Source organism: Urocitellus parryii, chromosome 6, assembly GCF_045843805.1.
Source record: "Urocitellus parryii isolate mUroPar1 chromosome 6, mUroPar1.hap1, whole genome shotgun sequence".
Classification (NCBI taxonomy): Eukaryota; Metazoa; Chordata; class Mammalia; order Rodentia; family Sciuridae; genus Urocitellus; species Urocitellus parryii.
In genome coordinates this window covers 193,282,765-193,308,566 of record NC_135536.1, presented here as the reverse complement: position 1 = coordinate 193,308,566, position 25,802 = coordinate 193,282,765, and the positions used below count along the sequence as shown (strand labels likewise).

The following is a 25,802-nucleotide window of genomic DNA, read 5'->3' as shown; positions in this document are numbered from 1 at the left end:
TCCCCTTATTTGGGATTCCGCTTACCTCTTTCCCTCAGGAAGGTGTGTGGATGGTGATGTGTCACAGTAGTGTGCAAGACATCTGCTTATTCTGGGCAGTCTCCTAAAACATAGGGTCTACAGAGCAAAGACACTTGTCCAAAATTCACTGTTGTATTCCTTGCACCTGCAACAGTGTCTGACACACAGTAGGTGCTCAATAAATATTTGCTGGTTGAATGGACCTGCAGACTATGGAAAGGGAAAAAGAAATCTAATTTATAATTAGTTAAAAGATCTATAGTTGACACTAGCATTGGTCTCCCTTTTATTTATCAAATGCCCACTGTGTGCCAGGCACTGTGGCAGGCACTTAGGATTCAATGGGGAACAAGACAAAGTCCTTGCTCTTGTGGAGTTATACTCTTAACAGAACAGTCAAAATAAGTTAATAAGATAAATGAGACATTCTTAAATACTAATAAGTACTACAGTGAAAGTAAAAGAGCAAGAAGTGTTTTAAAAGGGTCTGAGGATTGCTTTAGATAGGATGGTCATGAAAGTAATTTTTTTCAGAAGACATGACATTTGAGCTGAATATTGAAAGGCAAGAAGAATCCACTATGTGAAGTGAAAATTTCAGGAGAAAGAGTTCTGGGTGCAGAGGATCAATACTTTTGATCAGAGCTGCCTTCAAATGAATTCACCACCCTAATGCCTTTGGTTTAGAATCTGTAAAGAGGCTTGTTTTTCCTAACAAATTGAGTAAATGGAAAGGTTGATTTTCTGTCAGAGTCTGAGATTGCCATCATGTTTCTTCTTTCATTTGGTGCAAGGTAAAGAACACAGTTCTCTAGGGCCTGGAGATTGGCTTGTGAACTTTGCAACAACTCTGGGAAGAAGGTCCCTAGCTTTCATCAGAAGGATCTAAGACTCCCTCAAGGATCAAAACCGATTGATGTGGAGGTCATTGTTGCTTAGATAATCCGAATAGAGTTGCTGGTCTCATGAAATTCATGATCAGTGGAAGGAATTTACTAAGACTTTTAAAGCTTTTCTGTTTCCAGCTGGGCACAGTGGCACATGTCTGTGATCCCAGCAGCTCGGGAGACTGAGGCAAAAGGAACTCAGTTTTGAGGCCAGCCTGAGCAAGACCCTGTCTCCAATAAAAAGGGCTGGGGATATAGCTCAGTGGTAAAGTGTCCCTGACCTCAATCCCAGTACTTGGGGTGGTGGTGGGGCTTTACTGTTCCAATAACTAAGGCTAACTGTTGGATATTATTTTATCAGGTATCAAGAATGTAGGATGAGCATGACAGAGCATGTGTTTCTTAGGTGGAGGTCTGGTATTTATGATTCCACAATGAATTTGCGTGGACTCTATCCTTTCAACATCACTTTAAGAGTGATGTGAACATTTCAAAATAGTTACTTGGCAGAAAAAATTTCATTTCTCCTTTAGATATCTTCTTAACATAAAATTTCCACAAAATTGTATGCCACATTTCGGAACCTACTTACAAAATTGTCTTGCAGACCTTAAAGGGCCATAACATTGAGAGTTTATTAGATATTTTTGGATCGTAGTTTTTTTGTTCAGAAATTTAGATTTTCTTCACAAAAATGGTAGATGCATGTTTTAAGTACTAAATTATAGGAAATGGCCTAGATGGAAGTAATCTGGCTACAGGTTATAGGACTAGCAAATTGGAGTGGAGGCTTGTCCTTAACCGCTAATGATCACAAGCCAGCACTCTACTGGGGAAGAGGAACGTCACAGGGAATCTGTACATAGTGTTGATTTAAGGTGGTCATTTAACAGAGTAATCACATGTCACTGCTGTTGACAGAAATGACTGCCGTAGGGACTGGGGATGTGGCTCAGTGTAGAGTGCTTGCCTGGCATGCAGTGTGAGGCTGTGGGTTTAATTCCCAGCATTGGAAAAAAAAGAGGAAGGGGAGAGAGAAAAAAAAATGACTGCCTTAGAAACAATGGAAAATATCAGAGTACCTGGTGATATTTCACTTGATTTCTTTTCCTTTATATATATATATGTGTGTGTGTGTGGGGGGGTATAATGTATATAAATTTTAAAAACATCGATGAACCTTCATTTATTTATATGCGGTACTGAGAATTGAACCCAGTGCCTCACACTTGTAGGCAAGTGCTCTACCACTGAGCCACAGCCCCAGTCCTCACTTGATTTCTTGAGGCCCAGTCTTGTGTCCAGTAGTCCCATTTAAGAGAAGAAATTTGGAAAAATAGCTAAAGTAAGCCAATTTGTAAAACATGTTGTGATGTGGTCAGTATTTTGGACTTATTTGTATATTGTCTTAATTTTGATTAGAGGAACTGAAGGTGACCACTTGGGGTTGAAAGGCTCGGATGATAGAGAGTATTTCACAGGAAACGTTTTTTCTGTTAGATTTCACAGAAAACTGTTCCTCAGAATCAGGGAGGGGATCAGGGCGGCAGGGGCCAGATCCTGGGATGTTAGAGGATAGGAGCTTGGCCTCTGGGACTCAGGTTAATCCCCTGCCTTCCACTTGCGTGTTTAGGATCCTGGGCAGGTTGCCTAATCTCAGACCTTCCTCACAGGGTTACTGTAAAGATTAAGTTCATTAATATACAAAGAACTTGGTGTGAATTAGACACTTAGTAGAGGCTGCTACGATGATTATTTTAAGCTGTGACAAAACACAGAAAGTACAAGTGCTCTGACTTGGTGTTCTTAACTTCAGTTGTTCTTTTGGAATGACCCATTCCTGTGTTTGGTTTGTAGATGTGGTAAATAAGAAGGTAATTACATGACCAAAGGGCCATGTTTCCTGTAGTGTGAACTTGTTGAGCTCAGTGGGCACAGGAGCTGTTCCTTGTAAAAGCACTGATAATCAGGATGAAACAGGTCTGCAGCAATCTCAGGGATTCATCTGGTCTAAATACCAAGTGTACAGATAGGTACTGTCCAGGTAGGGGACATGGCTTTCTACCTTTATCAGAAGAGATCAGGAGAACCTGGGAAAGTGTTCATCGCCCCCTGGGCATTGATGTGCCTCACCTTGATATATCTTAATGGTCTTCAAACTTTGAGCCTTCTTTTGGGGATGATAATTACATTCTTAAAATCTCCCTTTTATAAATGTCTTATTTAAGACCCCTTTTTTTCCCCCTGTGATGTCTCTTTAAATTATATGTCTGCTCTTAATATGGAATTTGGAAGCTTGACCAAAAAAAATCTTAAGTGTTTTTAAATTCAATATAGAAAAATTTGTCCACTGTTTAACTGAATTGGGCCAGGAGCGGTGGCACATGCCTGTAATCCTAGCACATTGGGAGGCTGAGACAGGAGGAATGCTAGTTCCAGGCCAGCCTCAGCAACTAAGTGAGACCTTGTCTTCAAAGCAGGGCCAGGAGTGGTGGTGGTGCCTGTCTGTAATCCCAGTAGGTCCGCGGAGGCTGAGGCAGGAGGATCGTGAGTTCAAAGCCAGCCTCAGCAATAGTGAGGTGCTAAGGAACTGCATGAGACCCAGATGAATCACTGAGATTCCTGCAGACCTGTTTCATCCTGATTATCACTGCTTTTACAAAAAAGAGCTGGGGATGGAGCTCAGGAGTTGAATGCCTCTGAATTCAGTCTGTAGCACCCACCCCCGTTGCCCCCCAAAAAAATTAAAAGCAGGGTCAGGAGGGTGGGGGTTGGGACTGCAGCTCCTTGATGTAGCACCACTGGGTTCAATCCCCATTACTGCAGGAAAATAAAATTTAGTTGAATCATGCTAACAATCCACTTTTCGTGTGTGTGTGGTTAGAGATATAGTAGATATAGAGTCTTGTTACGTAATTAACGTGCCTGAAGTGTTAAGGGCACGAGTAGTACAGATGTGTATATTTCATATGTTCATGTGGAATCAGGTGACTTTCTAATGGCAGTTGTGTATCTGTGACCTAGTTCCAGGCACAGTGCCACTTGCTTTAGTTAAGTTCTTCTTATCATTATCCCCATCGAGTCCCTGAGAAGTGAAGTGAGTGGGCTGGGGTGACAGCGGAGTCCCTGACCCTCCCCTTCCTAGCTCTCAGGTAGGAAACGCTCAGTGAGCCTTCGACAGCAGCCATTAGGCTGCCGTGTGGCTTCAGCTAGAGACCATGTTTTCTGAAGCTGGATTTTGAGATATATTTGAAAGCCTCTTCTCAAAAAGATCACAGCTTTTTGCTGCATATGTCCTCGGTTTACTTTAATTTGGGAACTGAGAAGAAAGAAATGAGGCTGCAGAACTGGCTTCACAGAGCTGCATTCCACTTGAGTTTTCTGATTTTGGCAGGTCAGCAGCGGCAGGCAGCTTCCTCTCCTTCACTGGGATTCTGTCTGTCTGGGGTGCGTCCCACAGCGGGAACCCAGGCTCCGGTGTAACTTGCCCACATTGCGTGGCCAGGTGGGGAGCCTGCCTGAGGTCCCGTCTGAGGCCTGCTGCTCTGTTGACATTCGGGGTTTAGAGATGGGGTCCCGTTGGCTTCCCTTGAGCTGTCTTGGTGGCCTTGCGATTTCAAGGGCAGCCTGGCGCAGGCTGAGGCTGGAGCGGGAGGTGAGGAAATGGTGAGCGCAGGCAGCTCTTTCCAGGTTCATCTGTGTTGTGATAGGAAGGGACACATTTGTTTAAAGGTAAAAAAGACTTTAGCTTGTGGCGCTGGGGCTCCGTAGCCTGTGTGAGGTACTGCGTCCGATCCTTAGCACCACATAAAATCAGTGAAGGCTGCAGTCCACCTAAGCCACACACACACACACACACACACACACACACTGGCTAGCTGTCACTGAGAAGAGCTGGTTATGGAGCGTGTCATGCACCTGCGTTGTGTAGTGAGGTGCTTCCAAATTCAGCATGGAGGGCTGGGGCTGAGGCTCAGCGTAGAGCGCTTGCCTAGCACATGCGAGGCCCTGGGTTCGATCCTCAGCACCACATAAAAATAAATAAATAAATAAAATAAAGGTGTTGTGTCCATCTACAACTAAAAAATAAATAATAAAAAAAATTTCAGCGTCTAGGGCTGGGTGTAGGGCATCAGGTGCCTGCACCCCCAGGCCCTGCGTTCCGTCCCAGAACCACACACGTCATTTACACATCCACTCTATGTGACAGATCGCTTTCTTCTCCATATATTACTTTTGTTGTTGTTCTATTTTGTTGTTCAAAATAACTAATTCCTATTTCTGGAGCACGCACATACGCGCATGCGCGCGCGCACACACACACACACACACACACACACACACACATCCCTCTTAAAATGAGGAAGAACCTTAAGTGTAAAATTTAAAAATTATAAAAAATGTCTGTAAATTGACATAAAAAAATAAGGTTTTAAATTTAAATACTGTTCATAATAAAGCGTTTAATTTTAGCGAGTTCTGGTGTTTTGATGAGACATTTGTCTACAAGTGCTGACCTCATAAAAGTTTTGAGAAGTAACAGGGCTGATGACCCTGGTGTGAAAAGCTTTGTGATGATTCTTTGGGAGATGTCATCTGTCTAGAAGCAGCACCTAAAAAATGGCTCGTCGTTGATATTGAAAAGTATGTATTGATGGGTTGCTGGGGAATTTATTGGGAATCGAGTTTGGAGCCTCACCCTTGGTGGGTCTGTAACTGGGCTGCGAACTTAGCCTCTCTGAGCCTCAGTTCCTTGAGACCGTAAAGCGGGGCTGTCTGTGTCACGGGATCGTCACGAACGGGTACAGAGAAGGACTGGCAGACCTGCACCTCAGTGGCCCTGAGTTACATTTAGAGGCCTTGGTGACTTTCCTTACAGGGGAAGGTGTGGAGGGCGCGGCCTCTCTGCCTCCGTGTAGGAGTTGGCTTATGGCTTTTTGGGGCCCTCGTGCAGCTGGGGGTTGGATGAAGGAATGGAGAGCCGTGCCTGCACCTGTCAGTCTCGGGGGAGACTCTGAAGCAGAGCTGGGGAGAACAGCAAGCCCTTCTGTGTGGAAGAGAGTGAGCTTGTGAAAACGTGCACTCGATCACAAGGACACGGAGCCTTCTGTGTGAATAGCTCAGAGCTGTGTGTGTTCTCACCCTGTCCGGCTCGCGGGCTGCCAGGAAATTCCTTACTTTTTCAGTGAAGTTACCTTGGAAAATAGGTTTATGTTTGCTGATTCATTCCTGTAATCTTCCTGAAAGAGGCTTGCTTTGGTTTACTGTCTTGGTTGTAAATAAGCTTTTTAGCTTGATATTTTAATAGGTTTACAGTTTTGTGGGGGGAGCAGCCTTCTTTTGCTGGGACATGAGTTTCCCCTCAGTCCTGGGAGCGGTTGGCTGCTGCTGCTTGTTGATACGTAGTCCTTGTCCCTGACTGCACAGGCCCACACTCACCCTGAAGGTTGGAGTGTCACTCCTGGTGCCGTGTAGCGGGGCACAGAACCGACAGCCCTGTTCTGATGGAGTTGCCATCTGCTGGGGGAGTCGGGTGTTGTTGAAGTGCCCGTAGCTCTGCGTCACCTCTGCACTTGACAGGTCCTGGGAGAGAAACCTGGTCCTGCAAGGGCCTTGGAAAGGAGGTTGTGAGATGACTGATGAGGAAGACGGGAATAGGTTGGAGGAGAGGTATTTCAGCCCAGGGAACATCCTGAGCAGGAGCCCTGTGGCAGGAGGACTAAAAGAGGCCACCGTGTGGTCAGAGGGACATGGGGGAGCACCAGGAGGTCCCCGGGGAGAGGTACGCTGAGCCCTTCCATGCAGAGCCCTTGAGGTCATCGTGGGGAGTTTGAATTTTGGGGTCAGAAGCAGCGGGTGGTGCTGACGGGTTTGAAACGGGGAAGGTGACAGGGTGGCTGGGTTTGTGTTTTGAAAAGATCACTTAGGCCGCCGTGTCTGGAGCTGAATCTCAGAGGCAGCCACTGGTGGTCTCTCATGGTACCAACAGAAAGAGCAAGCTGAGCGGGTTCGCAGTCGGGTTGGGGGAAAGCTGGGGAACCTAGTGACGGACTGCGGGAGAGCCGACAGGAGCGTCAGGCCGCCCACTGTGGGACGCGTGTTCTGGAGGTGGGGGAGGCGAGAGAGCCATATGGGCCTGGCCAGGTGAGGAGGCCATCTGGGTTGGAGTTTGGAGCTGCCTGTGAGGGTCCAGGTGGGCGTGTGGGGCCAGAAGTCGCCAGATCCCTGAGCCTGATGTGCACGGAGGCCTGGGCTGGGATGGAGGAGGGCTGGTGGCGGTAGAGGGCCCCAGGCCCTGGCTGGCGGAGGCGGCTGAGCACAGAGCAGAGAGCAGAGTGCGGAGGAGTGTGGAGGCGCACAGAGCCAGCGAGGTCCCACACTGCAGGCTCAAGTCACACGTGTAGGTCACTGGTGGCTGTCGCTCAAGCTATTTGGTGGCGTGAGGCAGGTGAAAGGCAGACCCTGGTGGGCTGGGGTGCGCATGGGAGGTGAGGAGGGGGTGCAGGCAGCCTCATCCCACTCAGCAGCCCATGGGGGAGAGGTGAGGCTCAGGGGTCTCTGTTTTGTCTGTCTTGTTTTGAAAGGTAGAAGACACTTGGACTGGTTTAAATGTCACTTGAAAGGAGCCCGTTGAGGGAGAGAGGTTAAATAATGCAGGAAAGAGGAAGGATTGACTTGTGTCTTTAACAGGTATGAGTGGGACTTGGGACCCGGCAGAGGTGGGGGCTTGTGGATTCGGGCTGAAGGCAGATGGAGGTTAGCTGGCACGCAGTAGGGCACGGTGATAAGTGCTCTGGAGAAAGATGAGAAACTAGCAGTGAAATGAAAAGAGAGGTGTCCAGGAGACAGAGCGCCGGGAGGGGGGGGTGGCGGTTTGCAGAGGTCAGGAAGGCCTCTGAAGGGTGACACCGAGCCGAACTGAAGGGGGTCAGGCCTGGGGATCTTGGGGAGGGAGGGTGCCCCAGTGAACCTTGAGGCCAGAGGAAGGGGAGCCAGGGCCGGCCGGGGCTGCTGACAGGGCTGGACTCGGTGGTGAGAGGGGAGTGTGGGGTGTCGGCAGGCAGTGATACATTCTCATTTCCCTTTGGGGGAATCCCTCCGGCTGCTGTGGGGTGGCCTGAGGCAGGGAAGAGGGGGACAGCGAGACACTTGAGGCTGTTGTCATGGTCCAGGTGGGTGGGCCGTGGTGGTGGCCTAATGGTGAGCGCTGTCAGATTGTGCGTAGTCCAGAGAGCAGGGAGTTCCAAGATGGGGGACTGTGGAGGTGGAGGGTGGACGCAGCTCTCGGAGCAGGGGAGAGCAGAGGGTGCTCCAGAGTAGGCGACTTCTAGGTCTGTGAACAGGAAGTTGAGGGAGTCCCCTGGAGGCAGCCTCTGACTTCTGAGGGACACAGGAGGCCGTGCCATGGACTGTGAGGAAGGAGCCGCGGAGGTGACAGGAGGGGGGGCTGTGAGGAGGGAAACATCCCTAGTTGGTACCCACAGTTGGCAGTGACAGCCACAGGAGTGGCCAGGCTGCTTGCCACCTCTGCTCGGGTGGAGACAGGTCACAGGAGGGTAGCAGTACATTCAGAGTTGGGATTTTGCCAGAAGTCAAGACCAAAGGTCAGAGAGGCCCGGCTATTGATCCTGTCATCCTGACAGCAGTCCTGCCGATGGCCGCCCTGGCAAGCGCAGGGAGAGGAGAGGCGTGCTGGCCGGGGCGAGGTTTCACACCAAAGAAACGCCCGGCTGTGAGCATGTGAGAGGGTCTGTGTGAAGGAAGGGAGGTTAGAGGACAGGAGGGAGCGGGAGACCAGCTCAGCTGCACATGGGGACCGGACTCAGGCTGTGGCCGGCCCCATAGGCTGGCTTGGGGTGGAGGAGGGAGAGTCGAAGGACCCCTCCGCTCTGCAGAGCAGGGAGAGGTGTGGCTGTCAGATGTTTGAAGGGACACTCTGTGGTGTTGGGGGCACTGGCCCTTCCGGATGGTTGGGCAGGGTCGAGTGGGAGGATGGTGATGTCTTGGTTGGGAGTGGAAGGGACAGAGTGAGCTGTTGAGGAGTGTGTGTGGGGTTCCTGCAGGTGATGGTGACGCTCGGGATGGTTTCTTGAGAAGCCTGTGGCTTTCCAGCTGCAGCCGTCCGGCCCCACCCAGCCGGCTCCCTCTCCTCCCTGCAGCCTGCTCCTTTATTGCTGCTGACTGCCGGGGTGGCAGCTGGGAGAGCAGCTCCTGCTAAGATGTGCAGCCGTGAAGTGCGGCAGGTGGCCCGCCAGCTGCTCCTCTCCCCTCCTGCAGGGTGGGGCTCTGCCTGCTGGCCTGGGGTGCCTGGCCGCTGGTGCCTTAACCTCTCTGTGCTCACTTTCCTCATCTGTGCCATGGTGGGGGTGTGACTGAGGATGGGCTAAGCCCTGGGCCAGTCACAAGTGATGGCGGTTCCTCTCGTTTTCCTTCTTCCCTCAGCTGGCTCCGTGATGGCCTAGAGGTTTTGCCCTCGCTGACTCCTGTCTGGAGGCCACCGGTGGGTGGCAGCCCGGCCCTGCTCGTTGTTCTGACAAGGCTTCTCTCGGGCTGTGTGCAGATCCTCCTATGGTCTCTGCACCACGTGGGCTGCTGTTTGCCATTCCATCGTCTTTAGAGTAGGAAGTTGAGGTTCAGCAAAGTTTAACTGTCCTGTTCAGCCAGGAGGCGTCCCCGCCAGGCCTGGAGCCCAGCTGTCCTGCTGCGCCTGTCCCCGCTTCCCCCCTTACCAGGCCGCACACCCCCCCCCTCGGGCTCGTCTCCTCCCTCCTTTTAGCGGGAAAGCATCGTGTTACCAGCCTGCTAGTGGGGCCGTATGACACCAGTGCTACTCTTTGATCGTTCCCAGCCTGTCAACATGGTTCCCGCATTGGCTTCAGACTGGCGCTTCTCTGCCTGCACAGCTCACCCTGGGCCAGCCCTCGTTCCTGCTGGCTGGGCGATTAGCAGGTGCTCCTTGATGGCTTCCTGCTCCTGTCCTGGCCCTCTCCTCTCCACACAGCAGCAGCCAGAGTGAGCTGTTCAGGGTAGGTGGGGTCAGCGCTCCCTCGAGGCCCTCTGGGGCTCCTCCCTTGCTTTATACAAAGGTGCTGGAACACCCAGACCTCTGCTGTGTCCGTGGAGAGGATTTTAGAGATTTTTTTTCTTCAAATAATTTAAAAGTGCAACAATTCAAATTCTTTGTGAATAGTTAAGGTAAAGTAAGAAAACAACAGAAAATCTGCAGCTGTGGTTTCCTGACTCCCTGGTAGCTCCTGGGAGAGGGCTGTTCTCAGCAGTCGCCCTGTCCTGCCACTCTGCTAGTTGTCCTTGCTCATTCCCACTCAGAAGCCAGGTGAAGCTGGGATGTAGCCCCTGGGTGGGGGGGCCCTTCCCTAGCATGTGGGAGACCAGCGATTCCATCCCCAGCACAGCAACTGTTTAAAAAAGAAAACGGCTACCCAGGGTACACCTTTGCGTGGTCATCCACAGCAGGCCAGAAAGGAGGATCAGGAGATTCCAAACCGAGGTGTCTGCAACTGGCCACCTTCCCTGCCGGCAGCTCTCATGGAGAGTGAAGAGCACTGGCACTTTGAGCTGCAGGTAGTTGTGGTGCTCATGGTTTGCACAAGTGGTAGCAAAGCCACAGACTTATATGGCTCTGCATTGTGGTTTACAAGTTAATTCTGTGTGCTTTTTCGGGAGTCAGAGACACAAGAGGTTCTGAACAAAGAATCTGAGTCTGGTTTTCTAGGCTCAAGTCCCAGCTCCACCTGGTAACCCCTCGGTCCTGTGTCTGTTTGGCCTTGGACTCTGGTCCTCTTGCTCCTTGGTTGCTCTTTGCCTGAGTGACATCTGGCTTGGTTGAACTTGATGCTTTGTCTTCAAAAGCCACTGTTATCCCCTGCAGTGCCTTTTGTGTATCTGTGAAGCACCTCTGCCAGGCTCTTCCCTGTCCCTTAAAACAAAGGTGATAAACTAGTAGGCTCAGGGCCAGGGCAGCCTGCAGACTGCTCTTGCTTGAGCCATAATATTTTTTAAAATAGGTGAAGTTGTTTTTAATTGCAAGTTAAGTTTTCACCTAAAATCTGTATTTTAACCATTGGAAGAATCAGAATGATGGGCCCCTCCTGACTGAGGGTCTCTGGGGGTGCCAGTACCAGTCTGCTGGGGCTGAGGAGCGGCTGCACCCCAGCCCTGTTGGTCCAGGGACCCGCTTGCTGCAGTTCTCCTTGGTGTCTCCTTCCTGGCCCTCATAGTCCTTTGAGCGAGTGACCTCTGCATGTGGTTTTCTTTTTTTTTTTTTTTTATATTTATTTTTCAGTTTTTGGCAGACACAACATCTTTGTTTGTATGTGGTGCTGAGGATCAAACCCGGGCTGCACGCATGCCATGTGAGCACGCTACCGCTTGAGCCACATCCCCAGCCCTGCATGTGGTTTTCTTACTCTTGGAGCCTTACTCAGGTAGCCATCCTGTGATGGCGTCATCGGGGTGGGTCGGCAGCAGTGGTCTTCCCAACAGAGGTGGTCTTAGAGCCCAAGAAAAGGAAGCTTGTCACCTCCAGAACTGTGTCCTGAGGCTGTTAGGGTAACTGACGACCATATCCAGACCACAGGCTCTCAGGAGTCTGTGCAAGAGGCCGAGTGCCAGCCTTGGGTGTCCCTTCTCCCCTCACCTGTGTGCAGGCACGTGGAGCCAGTGGCACCACACGTGGAGACAGTCGACTGAGTGGACACCGGGGCGTTGCTCCAGAGGCACCGAGCCTTACTCTCCTGGAAACGAGACGGTCTCATCTGTGTTCCTCAATCATGACATTTTATTTCCTTAACTTTGTGTAGTTCTTGTAACCTCCATGATAAAGATTTTTAAGATTTATTTTAACTCATTAGAATAATATGGTTTAGCACAACACTGAACTGCACGTTTTAAAATGGTTAAAACGGTACATTTTAGGTTATGTATATTTTACCACAATTGTTTTTAAAAGTGTATATGCTTATCATAGAAAATGTGAAAAAAGAAGGAAAAACCACCATCTACTACTTAGGTGACTTTCAGTGTTTTGTTATTTTTTTTTCTTGGGTCTGTTGCTATAGTACATGATACTGTGTCAGCTGTCACTAATGTATGTTATGTTGAGTGGGGAAGTTGGTTGGCAGGGACTACAGAGCCAAAATACCTGGATTCAAATTATGGTTCCCCCCTTCTTAAATTTTTATTTTTTATTTTTTTAGTTGTAGATGGACACAGTATCTTTATTTATTTTTATGTGGTGCTGGGGGTCAAAGCCAGTGCCTCACACATGCCAGGCAAGTGCTCTACCACTGAGCTACATCCCCAGTCCTCCCTGCCTTTTTTTGAGACAGGGTCTTGCTAATTTGCCCAGGCTGGCCTTGAACTTGCAGTTCTCCTTCCTCAGCCTGCAAGTTGCTGGGTTACAGGTGTATGCCACCGCACTGGCTTCCAGATCTTAATGTAACAGAGGGCAAGTTACCCACTTGTCTTCTGCCTTGTTTTCCTCATCGAAACCATTGGTTCTCATCAGAGGGAATTTTGCTCAGGGGACACTTGGCATGCTGGAGGCGTGTTTGGCATTGAAGACTGCAGGGAGGTGGGAGTTACTGGCATCCAGTGGGTGGAGGCCAGGGAAGCTGCTCAGCAACCTGCCATGCACAGGACGCCTTGTAGTAAAGAACTAGATGTCCCCAAAGGTCAGCAACGCCTAGGCTGAGAAACCCGCCATAGTAAGGTGGAGCCTCACAGGCTTGTTGTGAGCGTTAAGTGAGTTCAGCAAGTAGAGCAGGAAGCCCGGCGCCGACTGCCTGCCACGGGAGCCTTTGCTGTTCTCCTGTCCTCACGTCAGAACTTGAGTGTGTAAAGCCTCCTAGACGGGCTGGGGATGTGGCTCAAGCGGTAGCGCGCTCGCCTGGCATGCGTGTGGCCCGGGTTCGATCCTCAGCACCACATACCAACAAAGATGTTGTGTCCGCCGAAAACTAAAAAAAAAATAAATAAATATTAAAAAAAGCCTCCTAGACATCCTCTTTTTTTTTAAATTTATTTCTTAGTTGTACACAATACCTTTATTTTGTTTATTTATTTTTATGTGGTGCTGAGGATCAAACCCAGGGCCTCGCACGTGCTAGGCGAGTGCTCTACCTCTGAGCCCCAGCCCCTAGACATCCTTCTTAATGGTTCTAAATACCACGTGGTGAAGCTGTCTTCTCCGTAAACGCTGCATGGCCCTAACGTGCTTTTCCTTCTTCCCCACCAGATGAAATCAAAGCAGAAATAGAGAAGCAGAGGTAAGCAGCGCACTTCTCCTGGCTGGACCTGCAGCACCGGGGGTGGTAGCAGTGTGGCCATCCATTTCTAATCACAGGGACAGCGTGCTGCTAGCAGGGTCCTGGGCACCCGGCAGAGCTTTGTGCGTCTGAACCAGCACTAGGTCAACAGGTGACACCTGAGTACTTGGGTATGTGGAGGAAAGGTCAAGATAATGCCATCAGACCTTGTCCTGAGAGAAGAGCAGAGCCATTGTCTCTTGTTTGGTTGGCTTAAGCATAAGGACAGCTGGCCCTGTAAGTGGCCGCTCCTGATCTTCATGGTAATGAAGCCAGTTAGTCACATTTTAGAAATGTAGGTTTGGCGTAGCTGCCGCCAGGCTTCAGTCTGGGTGCCCTGGATGCAGCTCGCTGTCAGAGATCTCTCTGTCTGCATGTGGCACTGGATTTTTTTTCCCTAAAGTCGCACGTGTTCAGCATTTAATTGGCTGGCCCCAAGATACAGCTAGCCGGACTTTTTAATTAAAAGGAAGCAAGTGGAGTGGGAAGTCCGAGTGAGGCGCAGGGACAGTGGGCTGCCCGTTCTCACCTCTCCGCCCCGCTCTCTCCCTAGGCTTGGCACCGCAGCACCGCCGAAGGCGAGCTTCATCGAAGCCGACAAGTACTTCCTGCCCTTCGAGCTGGCTTGCCAGTCCAAGTCCCCCCGGGTGGTCAGCACGTCCCTTGACTGCTTGCAGGTACCACGTTTCAACTTGATGGTCTAAAGGGTCCCCTCCACCCACAGGTGTTCCTTACCTGGAGCTGTGCGAGTGACGGCCCTGGTACTGGGGAGGCCTTGGGGGGGGAAGGGGGAGAGGAGCAGTGCAGCTTATTCTCTGAGTCGCAGGAAGGAGGGGAGGAGTGCGTGCGTGGAATGCCTGGCACAGGGAACCTATTCTTTATTTGTATTTTTATTTTAGTTGTAGATGGACACAATACTTTTATCTACCTATTTATTTTTATGTGGTGCTGAGGATTGAACCCAGTGCCTCACACATGCGAGGCAAGCTCTCTGCCACTGAGCCACACCCCAGCCCAGGAAACCTCTTCTTGATGACGTTTGTTCATAATATTGGGTAGAAACAGTTCGTAATATTGGTAGAAATAAGCGAATGCTGAACCTTTCCTCCTATGTCAGCTTCCTGCCATTCTTGAGGGAGTTGGTTAGTATATGACTTTGTTGTTGGTGTGTTTCTGTTCATATGCACCTCATTTAAAATGCGTGGTTGATTCCTTGGTGTCTCATTCACTGCCAGCAGCACTGCAGCACACACTTGAACAAAGCTTATCTAACTCTGATTTCTGTGCCAGGCACATCACTGCCTTCTTGCTCTTAAACCTGAGAAGGCTCTCCAGCACACACTCAGGGACCATCTTAAAGAGCAGAGAGGACAGGAGTGTGAAAGATGTGGCACCATGTACCCAGAGATTGGGAGAACTGAAACAAGAAGGCCAGGTGTCGCCCTCTTCACGCAGCTGGAAGGCGAGCACCCAGCCAGTCCAGGTCTCCCTGCGCTGCGCATGACCACGGAGACACAAGTACTGACTTGGGGCTTCCAAATGTAGGGAGTAGGTGCATCTGAGATACAGAATCTGTGAATAGTGAGCACTGGCTGTATGTAGAGCTGCAGGGAACCTCATTACCCGCCACCCGTTACTGACGAAGAAGCAGGAGTAATGAAGTCAGAGCGACATGTCCAGGGAGGTGCAGGAGGTGAAAGACAGAAGCAGAACTGTGGCTCATTTCTTTTCCTTGGTCCACATTCTTGTATTTTTTGAAGACTTAGTCCTGAAGTTTCTGATTACCTTAAAGAATATTTATTCTGGACCTCAGTGGGCAACACACAACAATGAAAACCATTTTATTGAAGTCTTTCAAATATACTAAAGGGATTCACAGTTTACCAGTATTTTCTAGAACAAAAAGGGTGACTAGATTTTACATGACGATCACTTAGCGAGCTGCGTTACGTGGCACGTGCAGCTTCATGCAGAGCTGGAGAAGGAGCACCTTCACTGATTGGTTATGTCTGCTGGGGCAGGACTGCAAAGTGGCAGTGGGCATGCCACAGTCTTGGCACCCCTCGTCTAATATTTACTCTATTAATCTCCTTTCTTTGATATATATATTTGAGAATTGACAACAGTTTTTTCACAGAAGCAGCTTTTCCAAATGAAAAAACATTTTTCTCATTCAAGATAATTCTGTACAGATTGTCCTATGTGGAACATTTAATGAGCCAAGGATTCTTAAATGGCAGGCCAAGTCCTGCTTCTATCCTAAAATAGTTGATGCCGTGAATGTTTCTGAGGAAATGTAGCATAGCTTTAATTTTAGTTGTTTCCCTGTGATAAGGTCTGGTTCGGGCTGGTGCTGACGGTCAGCAGCACCGAGGGCTGAGGTGATGGTTACAGCACATTGAGCTCCTGTCCTGCGCCAGGCCCTAAGCGCGTCAAACTCTTTACTATTGTAATCTCCACAACAGCCCTCTGAGGTGTCCTCATTTTAGAATCAAGGGAACCAAGGCTTAGAGAACAAAGTTACCAACTCAGTCCAAGTTCCCATAGCCAGGGAGTGATGAGATTAGGTGGGTATCTAGGACTTTCTAACCCCACAGAACCCCCATGTATGGTGTTTGGGGTTTTTGGGGGGTGGGGGGACAGTGCTGGGGATTGAACCTAGAGGTACTCTACCATTGAGCTATGGCCCCAGCCCTTTTTTTAATGTTTTGAGACAAAGTCCAAGTTTGAGGCTAGCCTCTAATTTGTGATCCTCCTATTTCAGCCTCCCAAGTTGCTGGGATTACAGCACCTGGCCACATTTGTGTTCTGAACCAGGGGTTGTTAACTGCATTCCATAAGCCAAATCTGGTCTGCTGCCTGCTTTTGTAAATAAGATTTTATTGAAACACAGCTATCTTAGTTTGGGTACTGTAACATAATACCATAGACTGAGTGACTTAAACATCAGACATTTAATTTTCAGAGTTGTAGAGGCTGAGTGGTCCAAGATCAAGGTCTTAACTGATTTTGGTTCTTGTTGAGGACTCTCAGTGTTTCCTCGTGTTCTAGAGAGCGTGCATGCATGCTAGCTCTCTGGTCTCTTCTTAGGGAACACTGATCCCATCAAGAGGACCTTACCCTAGTGACTTATCTAGTTATCTCCCAAAGGCCTCACACCATCCCCTTGGGATTAGGACTTCATCCTGTGGGATGGGGATGGGGCCTACGTTCAGTCCATAGCAGCAGCTGTGTTCCTTCATTCATGCGTTACCTGTTGTTGCTCTCCACTACTGGAGCCCAGGTGAATGGTTGAAGGGACCTCGTGACCCACAGTCCAACAGTTAGCATGTGGTCTTTTTGTGCACCGGCAGGAGTATATGGTACTGGCAGCGGAACGCAGGGCTTTGCCCATGCTAGGCAAGTGCTGTACCACTGGGCTACCCCCCCAGCCCTAGAATATAGTCCTTTACAGAAAAAGACTGCTGACCCTTGCTATTAACTATCACCCTTTGGTTCTGGCCTTTGTAATAACAGGAATGGTTTGGTTTTGGAGCTTGGTGTGTATGTGTGTGTGGTGATTTCAAATGGACATGCTGATGTCCTGCCTGCCTTCAGCCGCTGCTGGTCTTGAGGCTGATGGTGTATGGTTCTCTATGTGAAATGCAGTTCTCTGGAATTTAATGGGCATACTGGGATTTCTTTGGTATATAAGATGCAAAATGTGTCATCCTTTTATGGTACTAGAAGGTGACCAGGTGCACTCTGGACTCTGAATGAAAAGTGCACTTCCCCTTGGCAGCTGTCTTGCTCAGCCTGTTGGACTGGAATTTCCCAGCGACGGGAAGAAACCTCTGTCTTAGAAATGGAAGGCTGGCGTCGAGGGCTGAAGACTGGTTTTGGCAGAGTTGACATCAGTTGCAGACACATCCGTGCTGTGTCTGGTCATTTGTTTAGTGTGGACAAGTGCTGAGGGCAGGTGCTTTGGGACCTGGTTTGCTGTGCGAATGGGTAGTCACGTGCTCTTTCCCACTGGGAGAGGCCTGGGGACTTCCCCCACCGCTGGCTTCTGTCAAGCCCTAAGAAGTGCCTGTCCCTGTCCTTCAGCACCTGGTCTGCTACACATTCCCCATGACCAGGGCTGGGTAAGGAGGGTAGTCCTGCCTAAGCTGACATTTTTCTGGTTATATGTGTCTTCAATTTAAAATTATGTACGTATATTATTACTGTTTATACGTTATTAAACATTCAAAAACAGAACTTTTAAAAGGACAAGATAAATATCAGTTACAAATAGAATAATTTTTTTTCCTACACCAGTGATGGTTGTAGGGGACCGTTGGTTTGAGCTGTCCTATTCATTCCCCAAAGGTTATCTTTTAGCTCTTATTGCTAGAATACTTTGGATTTTTAAATGCCCACTTAAAATGAATTCTTAGTTATATTGGTTGAATGTAACATCAATCTCTAAAAGTTTTTAGAACTTTACAGATAAGGCTGAAGTTCCTCGGGCCACCAGCCTTAAAACCAGTTGCTTATGTAGATGTGTGATTTTCTTTCATCTTTTTTCCTTTTTCTGTAAATACTGTCACCTTTACAAATTTCGCTACAGCTTGCTTTTTACATTCCGCAGTGTTCCCTCCATGCCAGCACCTGCCTCTGTGAACCCCTTACACATGAGCCTCAGTGGCCCCACTGTTCCAAACTGACACTTGCTGATACCCATTGTATCAGCAAAAACGCAAAGACTAAGGCAAGAACATCGACCGTATGTCTGCAAATCACCCAGAGCCCTGCAAGTCCCAGTCAGTTCAGGATTTGGTGTGAGCCTCCCCGTCGTGCCCTGCCAAGAATATAAACTATGAGAAACGGAGTCACGTCTGTATTACTTGCCAGTGCCTGGGACAGTGTCTGGCACAGAAAAGGATTAGATAGCAGAGCCAGAAAGACTCCCAGAATGCAGGCTCTCTGCTTTCTTGTGGTCCTGTCTCACTGTACAGGCAAGGGGTAAAATCATACTGAAAACCCTTTTCAGGTTGGAAGGTATTGCCCTTTGAGGAATCTGAGCGGGGCGAACCTGTCTAGTCCTTTTTTGTACTTTAATTAAGTATCCAGTACTACATCTCCATTTTTGCTTTGCAGCATCTGTATTTGGTTATAGGGAACTACTTTTTTTGCGGGGGGGGGGGGGGGGAGGGGGTAGGGAGGTTGTACCAGGATTGAACTCAGGGGCACTCAACCACTGAGCCACATCCCCAGCCTTATTTTGCATTTTATTTAGAGACAGGGTCTCACTGAGTTGCTTAGCACATCGCTTTTGCTGAAGCTGGCTTTGAACTCGCGATCCTCCTGCCTTAGCCTCCTGAGTAGCTGGGATTACAGGTGTGCGCCACTGCACCTGGCAGGAATCTACTTTTCTTTTCTATTTTTGGTGTTTAGGATGGAACCCAGGGCCTGGTGCTTCCTAAGCTTGCAGACTACCATGAGCCACATACATCCTCAGCCCCTGGGAACCTGCTGTTCAACATTCACTTCTCAGGAGTCTGTACATCATCCTTATATCACAGTGCTCACAACAAACTTGTTAGGAGGAAGAGCAGGCAGCTCAGAGACAGAATTCACGGACTCAGTTGGTAGAGTGCTCGCTTCTGCCTGCACAAGGCCCTGGCTTCAGTCCCCAGCACCAAAACAAAACAAAAGAAAACAAAAGAGACAGTACTCGACTCCCAAGCAGCCAGCCCTGCGTCTTAAGAAGCCTGCAGGTGAGCAGTGAGGTGGGGGCGACGGCTCTGCACCCCCAGGTAGGCCCAGGGTTGTTCCTGAGCGGCAGAGTGTGCAGACTGCTCCTTGATCACACAGTACAGCGCTGCTGTGTTTCGACTCGACCACTCTGAGTTTGGGTTTCTGCTTATTGAATGGCGGTGCTTTGTAGTTGGTGGTAGGAAAGAGCCATTGAGAAGTGACATCAGGCCTCTGCAGGGTGGCCCATTTTCCTCCCGTGGCAGTGGTGGCCCTATAGATGGCCTCAGTAGCTTGGGTCTACTTTGTGCAGGCAGAGGCAGGAGTGTGGCCAGCGACAGCCTGGAAGGATAAAGAACAGAGCAGGGGCTGGGGATGTGGCTCAAGCTGTAGCGCGCTCGCCTGGCATGTGTGCGGCCCGGGTTTGATCCTCAGCACCACATACAAACAAAGATGTTGTGTCCGCTGAAAAACTAAGAAATACATTTAAAAAATTCTCCCTCTCTCTCTCTCTTAAAAAAAAAAAAAAAAAACAGAGCAGCATTTTTAGGACCTCGCTGGAAGCATCGAGCACTTGAGAAGTCCCCTGTCCTTATTTGGCCAGCCATCAGAATGACCTTCGTAGCTGGAAGATCCTGGGCTCTGCCCCAGAATTTCTAGTTGGTTAGGTCTGGCTGGGGTCCAGGAGTCTGTTTTTAATGAGCTCCCTCAGTGGTCCTGAATTTCACCTGGGCTTGTAAATCGTCCTGACCTCTGGGGTTCCCTCAGCCCTCAGGTTCCCCAGGCGGAAATCCAGGCTGTGGGTCAGGTGGTCCCTCCAGCCATGTGAGTGACACATCTTGTTGATAATGTAGGTACAGAATATTGCCACTGTTCTTACTTTAATTTTTGGAATAGAGACTATACTGACATGATTCAATAGTCCCAGGAAATGAAAAGAAGTACCTTAGTCTTATCCCGGCCTCAGCTACTAGTTCTTTCTTTAAGCAAAACATGTCATCCTTAGTTTCTCAGAAATCTTAACATTTAAATTAAAAAATACATAATATGTTTAACAGCTTTATTGAGATACAATTAGCATAGGATTAACCCATTTAAGGTGTACAAGTCAGTGACTTTTAGTGTATCTACAGAGGTGTGCAGTCATCACCACAGTGTAACAGACTTTTTTTTCAAACATTTTTTTCAGGTGTAGTTGGACACAATCAATGCCTTTATTTTATTTACTTGTTTTTATGTGGTGCTGAGGATCGAACCCAGTACCTTACATGTGTGAGGTGGGTGCTCTACCAATAAGCCCCAGCCCTAGACTTTTTTTTTTTAAACCTCAAAAACCTCAGACTTACTAGCATTACTCCCACGTCCCTCTGGCCACCATCTGACCTGAGCTCTAGGTCGCTCTAATCCACTGCCTTTGGTAAGTGTGCTTTTTAATCCCTCAGTATTTTGCACAGATGATTGTGTGCCGAGGAGTATTCTGGCCTTGCTGCTGGCATTGAACAGTGTGTCACTGTCCCTGGATCTGCTGTCCAGACGGGGATGAAGGCCGCATGGCAGTGGTCTTGCCTGCCTGCTCGGACAGAGGCGTCTGTAGGAACCAGCAGGACGGGCAGTGCTCACTGCCTTTCTTTTGCTGTCGAGGGCAGCCTCAGCCCTGGCCAGGCAGAACTGTCTAATCTCTGTTCTTTCTGTGTTTAGAAACTCATCGCCTACGGGCACATCACTGGCAATGCCCCTGACAGTGGAGCCCCCGGGAAGCGGCTGATCGACAGGATTGTGGAAACCATTTGCAATTGTTTTCAGGGCCCTCAGACAGATGAAGGGGTTCAGTTACAAATAATTAAGGTATTTCCTATTACCCTACCTGGATTTTCAATTAGAGAGTTAGTCCCCTTTGGGAATTTGGGTTTCTAATTTACCATGTGTTAGTTGTCTCAGGTGGTGCTGAGCTGGAACAGAAAAATTTAAGCATAACTTAGATCTTTTGTCAAGTGTCAGCATTTCTTAGCATGGACTGAGACAAGGAGAGTAGAACCAGGTGTGTTTCCAAAGTAAACGTTCTGCTGATATAATTGTAAATTGCTTGTGAATTAAATGGGTTTGAAATCCTCTAGTCTTTCCCCATGAAATTCTGAGTTCCAAGACTGCCACTTGTCAGCAGATCTTCATCAAGACTCATGTCACCTACTAGTCTTCCCCTGGTTCCCCCTTCTGCTTCTCTGTTCTGTGTCTGCTGCCAGGAGTGGCTTGGCATGGGATGGTGCCAACTGCTTCTCAGGAAATGGGCACAGGATGGGCGTGGCCAGCCTTCCAGGGCTTAGGTCCCGGATGCTGTGGCTTTGTGACAAGTATCTGTGTCAGCCACAATTTTCTTAAAGTCCTCTTGAAACCCATCGGGAATGGGGAGGCCAGCTGTCTACTGAGACGTATGATTTGGGATTGGTGTGGGTGAGATCAAGTGTCTGTAATCTTTACTCTGGGTTTTCCAGTTGTTCAGTCAACATTAACATTCAGAGTTTGGCTTTTTAGAAAGTAAACCAGTAGAAGCCTACTTCAGAAAATTTGGATTTTATGGAGTTAGTAATTGTTTTTAAACTCTTCACAATAATAGAAAGTTGGCTCTTGGCAATAATCATCCAATAGTTTGCAGAGCCATCTTAAAACTAAAAAACAAAACAAGCCAAGCAAATAAGAAAAACCAAAGCCAACAGCATGGTACTGGTACCAAAACAGGTGGGTAGACCAATGGTACAGAATAGAGGACACAGAGACCAATCCACAAAATTACAACTACCTTATATTAGACAAAGGTGCCAAAAGCATGCAATGGAGAAAGGAGAGCATCTTCAACAAATGGTGCTGAAAGAACTGGAAATCCATGTGCAACAAAATGAATCTGAATCCCTTTCTCTCACCATGCACAAAAGTTAAATCAAAATGGATCAAGGAGCTAGGAATCAAACCAGAAACTCTGCATCTAATAGAAGAAAAAGTTGGCCCTAATCTCCATCTCGTGGGGTCGGGCTCCAAATTCCTTAATAGGACACCCATAGCACAAGAGTTAAAATCAAGAATCAACAAATGGGACGTATTCAAAACTAAAAAGTTTTTTTCTCAGCAAGAGAAACAATAAGAGAGGTAAATAGGGAGCCTACATCCTGGGAACAAATCTTTACTCCTCACACTTCAGATACAGCCCTAATCTCCAGAGTATACAAAGAACTCAAAAAATTAAACAGCAAGAAAACAAATAACCCAATCAACAAATGGGCCAAGGATCTGAACAGACACTTCTCAGAGGAGGACATACAGTCAACAAATACACGAAAAAATGCTCACCACTCTAGCAATCAGAGAAATGCAAATCAAAACCACTCTAAGATACCATCTCACTCCAGTAAGAATGGCAGCCATTATGAAGTCAAACAATAACAAGTGCTGGCGAGGATGTGGGGAAAAGGGTACACTTGTACATTGCTAGTGGGACTGCAAATTGGTTCAGTCAATTTGGAAAGCAGTATGGAGATTCCTTGGAAAGCTGGGAATGGAACCACCATTTGACCCAGCTATTCCCCTTCTTGGACTATACCCAAAAGACCTTAAAAGAGCATACAACAGGGACACAGCTACATCAATGTTCATAGCAACACAATTCACAATAACTAGACTGTGGAACCAACCCAGATGCCCTTCAATAGATGAATGGATAAAAAAATGTGGCATTTATACACAATGGAATATTACTCAGCACTAAAAAATAACAAAATCATGGCATTTGCAGGGAAATGGATGGCATTAGAGCAGGTTATGCTAAGTGAAGCTAGCCAATCCCTGAAAAACAAATGCAGAATGTCTTCTTTGATATAAGGGGGGTGACTCAAAACAGCAGGGAGGAAGAGCATGAGAAGAAGATTACCATTAAATAGGGACGAGAGGTGCGTGGGAATGGGAGAGAGAAGGGGAATTGCACGGAAGATGGTAGGAGACCCTCATTATTATGCAAAATTACATATAAGATGGTGTGAGGGGGAAGAAAAAAAAGAGAAATGTAATCTTTAGGTTTTCCAGTTGTTCAGTCAACTGGGTAGAAAGAGGGGATGGGAGGGGAGGGGAGGGGAGGGGGGGATAGGAAGGATACTAGAATACAGTGGACACTAGTATGGCCCTATGTATAAACGTGGCTGTATGACCAATGTGATCCTGCAATCTGTACACGTGGAAAAATAAGATTACGTACCCCAGTTAAATCAAATGTATGATATATCAAGATCATTGTAACGTTTTGAGCAACTAATAAAAAAATTAAAAAAGAAAAAAAAAAAACGAAAAACCAAAGCCAACTCTTCTAGAAAAGTCTGGCTGGGGGTTGGGGAAGGCACAGGGAGGTGGGTATTCATGAAGTTGATGGTTGGGGTCTACATTTCAGGCTCTTTTGACCGCGGTGACTTCCCCACACATTGAAATCCATGAGGGCACCATCCTGCAGACAGTGAGGACATGTTACAACATCTATTTGGCCAGCAAAAATCTCATCAATCAAACCACTGCCAAGGCCACGCTCACCCAGATGCTGAATGTCATCTTCACCCGCATGGAAAACCAAGTGGTGAGTGGTACTGCCAGCTGCTAGGGCAGGGCATTGTCATGTGTGAGCTCTTCATGTGAACCTCAGGGCCCTGGAGGTCACTAGCACTTGAAAGTTCTTCCCTCCTTCCCACGAGTTCTCTGTACTGCATTTTTGTTCTCATTTTAAAATCAGAGAGACTCTAGTGCAAGTCTTGAAGTTTGAATTCAGAATTTGCTTTGAGTTTGTCACAGTCAGAGTTGGCTTTGAATTTATTTCCTTTAAAATTTTATCCTGGCCAGGTATGGTGGCATACACCTATAATCCTTGGGAGGCTGAGGCAGGAGGATTGTGAGTTCAAAGTCAGCCTCAGCAACTTAGCGAGGTCCTGTCTATAAATAAAAATATAAAAAAGGGCTGGGGGTGTGGCTAAGTGGTTGAGTGCCTCTGGGATCAATCCCTGGTACCAAATAAGTAAATACATAATCCTGCTGGTTGGAAACTGTTTAAGCCATAGGCTAATATAATTGTTTCTTGCCAATATGCTCTGACCATACAGGTTGATTTCTTTTCTGTTGCCTTCTAGTTGCAGGAAGCCAGAGAATTGGAAAAACCAATTCAGTCAAAACCCCAGTCCCCTGTGATTCAAGCTGCAGCAGTATCCCCAAAGTTCAGCCGTTTAAAGCAGAGCCAGGCACAAAGCAAACCAACAACTCCTGAAAAAACAGACCTGCCCAACGGCGAGCAGGCCAGAGGTGGGCCTGGCAGAGAGAATGGAGACGTACCCAGAGAAAGAGGCCCATCACTCTCAGGTATGGCTGAGCCACACGGAGAGAGGGCATCATCCAGTGGCTGGGGACAAGTAAAGGAGGTTCTGCTAACGTAGAGGAAGCCCCTGCGGCAGCTCGTCTGTTTCTGGGCCTTCCCGTCTTTGCTCTCAGGAGCGCAGGCGTGAGGTTCCATGCTACTGCCCCTTGGAGCTGTGCGTCAGTCCTAAGTGGTTCCTGGAATGTGTCTGGCTGCATCTTTACGCCAGCCTCAGGACAGTGGGCTCAGCTTGGGGCACTGTTTCCACTGGGCGCTCGTCGGGTGATCCGCCCTGAGAGGGTGGGGGCCTCACCCACCCTGCCTCACTTCCTTGCCCAGAGCTTGGTGGTTCTGAGCCACTCGGACCTGTGTGGAGCAGCAGGAGCCCTGGGAGGGTGGGTGGGCCTGCAGGCAGGCGGGGAGAGCTGGACAGCTGGGTGGGTAAGCCCAAAGGCAGGCGGGGAGAGTGGACGGCAGAGGCAGTTGTGTTTTTCCTTCCTCTGTTCACCAGATGCATCGCTTGTTTTTGTTGCTTTTTATAAACACAAGATTATCCCGCACCTAGTTGTAGTCTTAAAGTAAATGAAATAGTAAGCCTGAAATCTTGGATTTAGTTGTCCTGAGATTACTTTTGAATGTTTGTGTCTTCATCCTGGGTTTGTAGGAACCAGACCTAAAGGTCTTATTTTTTCTTAGTGTTTACCTAGTGCTTTGTCAAATAGTTCTTCACTCAGGCTGGTCGTTGTCCACAGTGTCTGACCTTCTCTGTGACTGACCTCTTTTCCTTCTTGGGTCACATGGCTAGTAATGATGTCTGCTGGTAGTGTCTTCCCCTCTAGAGTGTGCATATTTTGGAGGGGGGTACCAGGGATTGAACCCAGGGGCGCTCGACCACTGAGCCACATCCCCAGCCCTATTTTGTATTTTATTTAGAGACAGCGTCTCACTGAGTTGCTTAGGGCCGTGTTAATTTGCTGAGGCTGGCTTTGAACTTGCGATCCTCCTGCCTTCAGCCTCCTGAGCCTCTGAGATTACAGGTGTGCGCCACTGCTCCCGGCTAGAGTGTGTATATTTGAGCAGCTTTTGTTCCTTTCTGAAAGTTTTCTATTCCAGTGCCTCGGCTAGAATGTGTATATTTGAGCAGCTTTTGTTCCTTTCTAAAAGTTTTCTAGAGTGCTTGGAATGCGCTGGAATAGAATATGTGTCTGCTGGCATGTTGTTCTGTATCCGTTTACTCAAGGAAGGGCAGAAGAGAAGTTGCTACAGGAGCTGTGTGTGCTGAACACTCACTCTTGCTCCCATATATCCTAAGGGAGGCGCTGAGGAACCCCAGCCAGGTCACTGTTTTTGCCTTGATAACTGTCAGGGTGAGGACCAGGGTTTACTGTAATCCTTATCGAACTGTGGTTAATCTACAAATATTAATACTTAAATACACTGTGGTAAGCACAGCCGTGCAGTTCTGTGCTGTGTGAAAGT

At 48.3% G+C, this 25,802-nt stretch overlaps 1 protein-coding gene across 3 annotated transcripts in view; it reads left to right on the top strand.

Annotated features, from left to right (window-relative positions):
• Positions 1 to 25,802, top strand: part of Arfgef2 (ARF guanine nucleotide exchange factor 2) — an 88,253-nt gene that overhangs the window by 669 nt on the left and 61,782 nt on the right. For all 3 annotated transcript variants that reach the window (XM_026390929.2, XM_026390930.2, XM_026390927.2), the window contains exons 2-6: positions 13,165 to 13,195; positions 13,788 to 13,911; positions 20,651 to 20,797; positions 23,379 to 23,558; positions 24,103 to 24,328. In XM_026390929.2, coding sequence (XP_026246714.1) covers positions 13,165 to 13,195; positions 13,788 to 13,911; positions 20,651 to 20,797; positions 23,379 to 23,558; positions 24,103 to 24,328 — 708 coding nt within the window. The remainder of the gene's footprint in view (positions 1 to 13,164; positions 13,196 to 13,787; positions 13,912 to 20,650; positions 20,798 to 23,378; positions 23,559 to 24,102; positions 24,329 to 25,802) is intronic.